The sequence below is a fragment of the Amphibalanus amphitrite genome, unplaced genomic scaffold (assembly GCF_019059575.1).
Source record: "Amphibalanus amphitrite isolate SeventyFive unplaced genomic scaffold, NRLGWU_Aamphi_draft 000045F_arrow, whole genome shotgun sequence".
NCBI classification, from domain to species: domain Eukaryota; kingdom Metazoa; phylum Arthropoda; class Thecostraca; order Balanomorpha; family Balanidae; genus Amphibalanus; species Amphibalanus amphitrite.
The window spans coordinates 374,728-384,395 of NW_024881541.1; the positions used below are offsets into that span (position 1 = coordinate 374,728).

A 9,668-nucleotide genomic window follows, 5' to 3' on the forward strand; every position below is an offset into this window, starting at 1 on the left:
GTAATGATTTCGCTCAAAATTGATATACAGATAGCCCATGGCATGCTGAGTTTGAAAATGGTGACCTTTTTTCCCTAGGTCAAATCGTTTGACCTTGATAAGTCAAAATACTGCGTACCCTATAAAATCTTTGCTTATGGTCGGATTTGAAAAATTCGCCCACCACTGTGTTCGTCTCATCGAGAGAAAGTATTACATGCAACAAAATCCGAGGTCAATGTCATAGGTCAAGGTCAAGATCACTTTAAATGTCGCAGTACCCGATAAAATCTTTATTTTTAGAGATATTTAAAAATTTCGGCCACCATTGTGTTCATTTCATCTAGGAACAATAGCATAAATAAAGACATCCTAGGTGGCAGGGTCATAGGTCAAGGTCAATGCCAATTTAAACGAAAATATTCGGGGTCAAATTCGAGTAATGATTTCGATAAAAAAATAATTTGAGTGCTACTGTTTCTCGATGAGACGAACAAAGTGTTGGCCGAATTTTTCAAATATCTTCAAGAACGAAGATTTATGATAAGGGACGGCGACTTTTAAAGTGACATTGACCTTGACCTATGACATTTACCTCAGAATTTTTTAATGCTCTACTTTCTCTCGATGAGACAAACTCACTGATGGGCGAGTTCCTTTTTAATCGGACCATAAACAAACGTTTTATAGGGTACGCAGTATTTTGACCTCTCAAGTTCAAACGGTTTGACCTAGGGAAAAAGGGTCACCATTTTCGAACTCGGCATGCCATGGGCTAGGTATCTGTATATCAGTTTTGAACGAAATCATTTCTCGAATTTGCACCCGAATATTTTCGTTAAAGTGACCTTGACTTTGACCTATGACCTTGACCTCGGTTTTTTTTTAAATGTGCTACTGCCATGGACCATAAACAAAGATTTTATAGGGTACGCAGTAGTTTGACCCCTTAAGTTCAAACGGTTTGACCTAGGGAAAAAGGTCACCATTTTTGAACTCAGCATGTCACGGGCTATCTGTATACAAATTTTGAGCGAAATCATTACTCGAATTTGAGCTCGACTATTTTCGTTTAAAGTGATTTAGACCTTGAGCTATGACCTTGACTCTGACTTCAGGGAGAGAAGCGACAACATACCCTGAAATGAACATAACTCGCACCGTGGAAAACGCCCCCCCCCCCCCCAGGCTTTTCGCGCGAATATCTCTAAAACGGCGGCGCAGCGGCGCTGTTTTTTGTACACCTGTTCATAATCTTTTCTGCACATGTTCTGAAAATTTCAGGCTCAGATTGTTCATTCAAGGTCGGGTCGCCAGGTCACGTCAAGTGACCTTACCCAAGAAAAAGTTCAAAGGCTCGCTAAAGCTACACCGAATGAACGATCGCTTTGAAACTTTCGGCGAATGATAGTATGAGTATGTATAGAATTAATATCTATTAATTTTGATATCTGTGACCTAAGGTACGGTCAATTTTGCGAACTCTCCACTATAAGTCGATGGGAGAAAATTGAAATGCGCCTCATTTGAACGAATGTCTTTGTAAACGCTCTCAAACATGGGTTTATAGGTAATTATGACTCACTGAATCGGATAATTGCACCCGTGACCCCTTTGTGTGCCCCTGAGGTCATCTCAGGTCGTGAAAGGCCACCAGCATTTTTTATTACAACTATTGATAGAGACGTGTTATAGCGGCGAAAACACGTCAGATGTGTTCAGCTCGATGATACGGATCGAGTGATATGCAGTATGATCATTTTCGGTCAGGTCATGACCTTGACCTGAATTCAAATTTTCAAAATGACCTTTTAAGGTCAACTAATAGTTCATTGGACGCGTCTCGACGAGAGATACACGATGCTTGCAAAAGTAATATCGTGGCTTTCTTGAGTCAAAAGTTATCATCGAAAATATTTTTGACTCTGTTGAGTTTAACGTTTCATTTTTGTGCTTATGATGGATTCATGGCTTCAACTTTCGATGGCTGAGTTCAAACGAACGGCAGTCAGTCACTTGAACACCAATCAGGTCTTTTAACTACCAGACATGTGCTTGGATCCGAGAGCTGGATCTATGATCTCAGTGGATCTCTCGACAAAATAGAGGGGTTGGATCTATGATCCAAGTGGATCTCTCGACAAAATTCAGGGGTTGGATCTATGATCTGAATGGATCTCTCGACAAAATTTAGGGGTCGGATCTATGATCTCTGAGGATCCAGCGGGCAAAAATTTGTGAAGGACCTATGATCTGTATGGATCTCACGACAACATGTAGCCAATGAAACCCTTATCCTACATAATTGTACACCTTACAGTGCAATACAATTGAGAATTATCACTTGTGGACATGGTTATTAGTTAAGACCACTTGTAATCATTAGGTATCATCATTAATTTTGAATTTAAATAAACAACATTTGTACTACATTTAAAATAAACCAAGAACATGCATATTGCTACTTTTTGTGACCAATTGTAACTTTTTCATGACAGCACTGATGACAATCTTATCAACAAGCTACAGCCACTTTAATTCAATGAACAAACAGTACAGACAGATGCAGTGGCAGCAGGGCACTGCAGATTTTCATTTTGGTCCCATTCTTTCCATGCAACGCCAGTAGGGCTAATGTTAAAATGCCAAAATCTAAGGGGGGCACTGTACCCTGGTGCCACCCCCCCCTGTTCTGCCGCCTATGGACAGATGTTAGGAAATCAAACCTGGAAGCCAATAGGTCAGTTTTGTTAAAAATAATCCAGCAATCCACTTCTGCCAAGTATGAAATCCGAATCCAGAATGTTCGTATGAGCTATTAGTATGTGCAACACAATTTCGATTTAGTAAGAATAGCAATTAACCTCTAATACTTTCCTAATAAAATTACAAGTTCAAAAATGGCATCAACTTCTTCAGATTACCTACTTTTGGCATCGTGCCCAAATCGTGCCACACGTGTGGTGCCATGCTGTGCTTTTGTTATGAGAGAGCCTCCCAAAAAAAGACAAACGAAATTCACAGCTCACGTTTTGGTAATATGGTTTTACTACGTCATTATCGTTTGACCAATGAAAAATCTTAATTTGACCAAAACCGTAATGATTCCAAAAGATTCCCCGTAATAGGCCCTTTAAACTAATGACGTAAGATATTGTTATTCTTTTGAAAAGTGAATAAAATAAAGATGCAAGGCGCACACCGCTCAAGGCCATATAATACCGTTTCAGCTTACGTTTACGTCATTAAATTCAACGCTACAAAGATGATATTCACAAACAATCGTTTCGTATCGTAAAATTATGTGAGGCAGAAAAAATGAACATTGTTTTAAAACAAAACTCCAGAATTTTGAATTTCCAGTTTGATTTTTTATTTATTTTCATTATAAATACTCTGTAGAACGCCTAGCTCATTTGTTATTTGAAATGACGTCACGAGTTCGATTTAGATACTGAATAATCATTTTACGGTAAATATCCAAGGCCATTACAATTGATATTTCGCTTCCCATCGCTTCCGCAGGCTGTTGAATATTTTTATACTTTTGTTTATATCAGTTTATTTTATCAAATATTTCTTTCAATAGATTGAAATACCCTTACCTAACCAAGCCACATGTGTCAGTATCATCTTTTATTGTTTATCAATCAATTATGGTAGCTGGAAACTGGAAAGCCTCATGGTTGTCTAATGCAAGATTGTCTTATCAATATCATTATGTAGATTCTAACATGAATTGTGATGTGGTAGGTACCTAGTTATGCATTGTTCATTAGTCATTACTTTGACTTACCTCTATGTTAATTGGTAATGCAAACTTTTCTGTTGGTATGTGAACTGTGAACAATCTTCATGTCACTCAATTCTCTCAAGTTGTGACCGTCATGAGCCTCCTTTATTTTGTATTCTGTATAATGTAACTGGATGCCTTTACTAATATGGCCTTTGTATAAGATTGTTTGTTTCTAACCATACTTTGGTAATCATAACTTCTTATGAAAGAAAGTTGTTAGCATTTTGAGCACCTATGAGCTATGATCCCAATGGATCTCACGACAAAATTGGGAAGCCAGATCTATGATCCGAGTGGATCTAGCGACAAAATTGAAGGGTCAGATCTATGATCCCAGTAGATCTCTCGACAAAATTGAGGGGTTGGATCTATGATCTGAATGGATCTTGGATCGGGATCCATGGGATCGGATCTCAGATCCATTTTTCCGGATCCAAGCACATGTCTGTTAACTACCCTTTGTGTGTGGGTCTTTTACCCAGTACCATGGGTGAGACGTCACTTTGCAGGCATTTCCAAAAGTGAAGAAAGAATACGGTAGGTATGCTATAAACCTAGGTCTTATCCTCTCGCCGTTGAAACAAAAAGGGCAAACGAATCAGGTGCTGGCAAAAATAACTATGTGCCAGCTGATTAGCGAGTTATGTTCAGTTGCTCTCAGCATGGGCGTCTTGCCACCCTCCACCCTAATGACCTCAGCTTTCTCCGTGCCAGCTGTTTAGTCAGTCTGTGAGTTGACACACTTGACAGTGTCATGTCTGCATCCTATGTTTGTTGACTGAGTGACTGATATTGTCCGGCTGATATTGGCTGGCTGATGGTGACCTGCTGTTATTAACCTGCGCCCTGCTGGGGGTTTGACGCCAACGACGTCAAACTTTCAGTACCTTATCATACATCAATTTAAGACGTTTCCTGAAATTTTGAGCGAAATCCGTCGGAAAGTGTTTGAGAAAATGACGATTTAGTGACGTCATGTCCGCCATTTTCGCCTAAAAAACGGCAAAATTTCAAACGCCGCTAACATCTTCATTTAGGAATCAAGGCGTAACAAAAAAGGTTATACGTGATTCTACTTTGTCAAGTGGCTATTTCGGTTTTTTGAAAATTTTGGATTTTGGCCCAATTTTTTTTTAAAATAAAAAACGTGACCTTTTTGGGAAAACAATTATAAAATAAAAAATTTTGAGTGTATCGAAAAAACCGGAATATATGTCAGAGAAGTGGTCTACGTGCACCTACATACCAATTTTAGATGAATCGGCTCAACATGTGGGAGTTATTCAAAATTTTATGACGTCACGACACACAAAATTTTTGAAAACTATTTTTTTTTGGAAGTTCTAGACCTCGCACGGAAAAACAAATAGCACCATTCGATTCACCGTGAAAAACTGCATCAGATAGACACCTTTTTAGGCCTTAACAACCAACTTCAAAATTTGACCTCACTTGACCTGACCTTGACCTGACCTTGACCTGAAATTCATGCAGATGTGGTACATATCACTTATTGAGTGTGCCTATTGATTTCTATGACTAAAATGACCCATAAAACATGTGTCGCACATGCCCTTTTCTATATTTTGTTTTTGGTGACCTGACCTGACCTTGACCTTGACCTTTACATGACATTGTATGCAACGAATATTGTCTTGGTAGCCTAAGAACACGTTTTGGGCAATCAGTCTCAGTCCATTCTTCGGCATCTACGGTGCAGGGCCGATACTGTAGAAACTTGCATTTTGTACCCTTGACCTGACCTTGACATGACCTCTGACCTACTTAAGCAAAAAAAAAAAATGGGCTCTTAAGATCCGCCTTGTTGAGAGCTTTCGATTGCCGTTTTCCCCGTCTTTCTACGACTACGGCAGAATCTGCCCCCCCCCCCCCCCCCAGCAGGGCGCGTATGGCTGAATGGCCCAGCGGGGCGCGGGTTAATTGACTGATATTGTCTGGCTTATATTGTCTGGCTGATGGTGACATGCTCTTATTAATTGACTGATAAGTGATATTGTCTGGCTGATGTTGACTCACAAATGTTGACTGGCTGGTATTGGCTGGCTGGTATTGGCTGGCTGGTATTGGCTGGCTGACATTGACCGGCTGACATTGACCGGCTGACATTGACCGCCCTGCTGACCAGCCCACCGAGCGCGCGGCTGTGACACGTCTGTCTGTATGTGTGTGTGTGTGTGTGCTGCAGACCCGGCGCCGTTCCAGCTGGTCGAGAGGACCACCCTGCTCAAGGTGCACTCTCTGTTCTCCATGCTGGGCCTGAACCACGCCTATGTGACGGCCATCGGTCGCCTGATCGGTGTGGTGGCACTCAAAGAGGCAAGTGGGGCTTCAGGGGGAGCGGAGAGAGTGACGCGATTTCAGCTCCACTGGGGGGGGGGGCAGCGGCATCACTGTGGCGTCCTCCCCCCTCCCCCCCCCCCGCACCACCACCACCAGTTTACATGTTAGATTAGGCCTTTGGGAACAGAGAGACTAAGAGGGGAACAGGAAACTGGAAAGAAACAGGAGACTGCAAGAGAAGCACAGAGACTGGTTAAGAGTAGGAGACTGGTGAGGAGCAGGGAGACTGGGAAGGAAACACGGAAACGGGGAGGGGAGGGGAAACAGGGACTGGAAGGGAAGCACAGAGACTGGTGAGGGACAGGGAAACTGGGAAGGAGCAGGGAGACTGGAACGGGTGAATGGACCAAGGGAACCGTGTCGCAGCAGCTGACGCTGTGTGTTCTGCTGACGCTGTGTGCACTGGTGGCGCTGTGTGTTCTGCTGCGCCGAGTGTTCTGCTGACGCTGTGTGTTCTGCTGACGCTGTGTGTTCTGCTGACGCTGTGTGTTGTGCTGACGCTGTGTGTTCTGCTGACGCTGAGTGTTCTGCTGCGCCGAGTGTTCTGCTGACGCTGTGTGTTCTGCTGACGCTGTGTGTTGTGCTGACGCTGTGGTTTCTGCTGACGCTGTGGTTTCTGCTGACGCTGAGTGTTCTGCTGCGCCGACAGCTGCGGGAGGCCATCCAGAAGGCCAATCACTACACACCGCCCGAGCCGAGCGAGCCGTCCAAGGCGGCACGCTCTGCGGTCCCGGGCGGGCCGGGCGGAGCGGGCGGCGCTGCCGACTCGCGGGTCTAGCCGGGGCCGCACGGCCGGCGCCCATCAGCGCTCTGTATCTAGCCGGGGCCGCGCGGCCGGGGCCCATCAGCGCTCTGTATCTAGCCGGGGCCGCGCGGCCGGGGCCCATCAGCGCTCTGTACAACTGTGCGCCGTAATGGGTGGTGTGTAAGTGAGAAAGTTTACTATAGGTACTTGGACATGTGGTGTGTGAACAGACTACAGAGGGCTGTGGCAGTGAGGAGGCGGGCCGGGCTGGAGGACACAGGTGACGGTGTGCACGGCGGCACGGCTGTCACACGACCCGCCCAAGGACGAGCGCGGATTGGACAGACGCGCCCGGCGCCGGCCGTGCCAGCTCCCTCCCGGCTGCAGTTCAGACTTCAGAGGTGGGGGGGGGGGGGGGTGATGGCGCTCACCCTTCAACCTCCCCCGTCCGGCTGTGCTGGTGGAGGGCGGCAGCTCCAATCGCCTCTCGCCTTGGTCGGTGACGCCGATTATTCCCAGTGCTGCGGGGTGCCAGGCCGCAGGGGCCTGTCCCGTGACCCAGTGCCGCCAGTCCGTGACCCAGACTCAGTACCTCCAGTCCGTGACCGTGACCCAGTGCCTCCAGTCCGTGACCCAGTGCCGCCAGTCCGTGACCCAGTGCCGCCAGTCCGTGACTCAGTACCTCTAGTCCGTGACCCAGACCCAGTGCCTCCAGTCCGTGACCCAGTGCCGCCAGTCCGTGACCCAGTGCCTCCAGTCCGTGACCCAGTGCCGCCAATTCGTGACCCAGTGCCGCCAGTCCGTGACCGTGACCCAGTGCCTCCAGTCCGTGACCCAGTGCCTCCAGTCCGTGACCCAGTGCCGCCAGTCCGTGACCCAGTGCCGCCAGTCCGTGACCGTGACTCAGTGCCGCCAGTCCGTGACCCAGTGCCGCCAGTCCGCACCGGCCGTTCACGTTGTGGGTGCCACTGATTGAGACAGTGTCACTGCCGCGCAGTGTGGCGGCGGCTGACGGACAGACCGGTGGCCCGGGGGGAGGGGGAGGGGGCCGGGGGAGGCGCCGCGGCCGCCGGTAGGCAGCGCGTGGACTCTGAACGGCCACGACACCGGCCCGTTGACCGTTTATTTAGAGCCACCACCGGCGGCAGTGTCATCACATCGATTCTTCTCTCAGCGAGAGCAAACTGTGTGATCAGTTCATATCAAATGGCTATATTATGATGACTTTTATAAAGGTATAATGTCGCTATAATATTTGATATGATTATCGATTTTTCGGCAATAAGAGTGACGAGTCGGATCATTACAAAATGTGCCGTTCTACTGTATTGAATGTGATGTAGGTAGGTGCCCTGTCACCTGGCATCGTAGACAATGTCAGCGCCATCACTGGCAGTATAGTAACCAAATTATTTTAACGATGCCGTGGAGACGGACGTGCCGATGTAGCGTCTCTGTGGAAATGGTGACCCCGTGTGGGTACTGAAGACGGTGGCGCTTGCCGTACCGATTGTGTGTCCCTGCCGTCCAGCGACCGTGTCATCGTCCATTGTCAGTGACAGTAACTTGCGATGCGTCTTCGTGGTTTATTGTTCGTATGTTTCGTCCTATTTTTATCCATCATATTTTTGATCGAGTTTTTGATGGGACTTTTTTAATCACGTCAATCATTGAATGTGGCATCAAGGTAGGTATGATCCAATTCCGTTCATGGAGATGAGATTTCAATGCAGAGACCGTGGTGGTCCTGTCGCGGTGAGCCGAGTGGCTTGTTGGCTCTGTCGTAATACATCATATCATGCGTGTCTCTGCTTCTTTTTCTGATCATGTCCAACCATTGCACATCTACATATGTTAGGAAAATGCAACGACACACAATTTCAAGCTTGTGTGCATTGAGCGTATTTTGGATGCTTGCGTCAATGTATTTATATCCCGTATTTGACTGAGCCTCCAGCCGAACGCCATTGGGTAGGGGGGGGGGGGCTAACGACCCCATCAGGTAGGTATCCTGAAAATTGGAATTTGAGCTCAAGTGACCTGTCAAGGTCAGGTCAAAGGTCAAAATTGACCGTATTCACAGTTAGGCCTTGATATCATACAAATGAGTTGCCAAGGTCAAGGTCAGGTTAAAAAGGTCACCAATTTTAAAAGTAATGTAAACGGCATTTGACAGATGTTTTCTGGGCAGTTTTTACCATAAACTCAATAAGAGTATCGCCCGTGCCATTTTAAACTAATGTTAGCAATTTAAGGTGTTAAGTTCAGGTCAGGGCCGTGTTAAAAAGAATAAATTTTGAAGTTGCACAATTTCAACCAAAAAAAAATGTGACAGATTCAGATTAATCTCACCAATCCAACGGTATCACTCGCTTCTTTGTAAGATGCTTACAAAAAGTCGGAAACTGATTTCAAAATGATAACATTATTGGACACAATGTTGACTGTTGAGTAAAATATTCGTTTAAGGGGTGAAATTTTGAGATTTTGTGCTGAAGTTTGGCTCTGCGGTCGGTCTCACGTAGTACTGTCGTATACATTTTTCCCAAATTTGAAAAACAAGCTTTTGTGAAAATTTTCAAAAAATCCTGTGGCAGAATCTTGGGAAACTTTTTGATAGCTTTTGGGTCCAAAACTAAGCATTTCGAAAATTCGAGATAGCTGTTTTGTAGTAGGTTATTATTGACGCCTTCGGTTGTTACTTGTTTTTAATTGCCATTCTATGCTAAAACGTCTTGTATGAGTTTATACTTTATAAGATAGATATGCCACTTTTCGGACGAAACT

The 9,668-nt window shown here is 45.5% G+C and overlaps 1 protein-coding gene across 1 annotated transcript in view; it reads left to right on the plus strand.

The window, feature by feature from the left end:
- LOC122377471 (chloride channel protein 2-like) overlaps positions 1-8,686 on the plus strand; it is a 50,913-nt gene extending 42,227 nt beyond the window's left edge. Inside the window, exons 5-6 of the mRNA XM_043357525.1 lie at positions 5,982-6,112; positions 6,786-8,686. Coding sequence (XP_043213460.1) covers positions 5,982-6,112; positions 6,786-6,914 — 260 coding nt within the window. The 3' untranslated portion in view covers positions 6,915-8,686. The remainder of the gene's footprint in view (positions 1-5,981; positions 6,113-6,785) is intronic.
- The last annotated feature ends 982 nt before the right edge of the window (positions 8,687-9,668 follow it).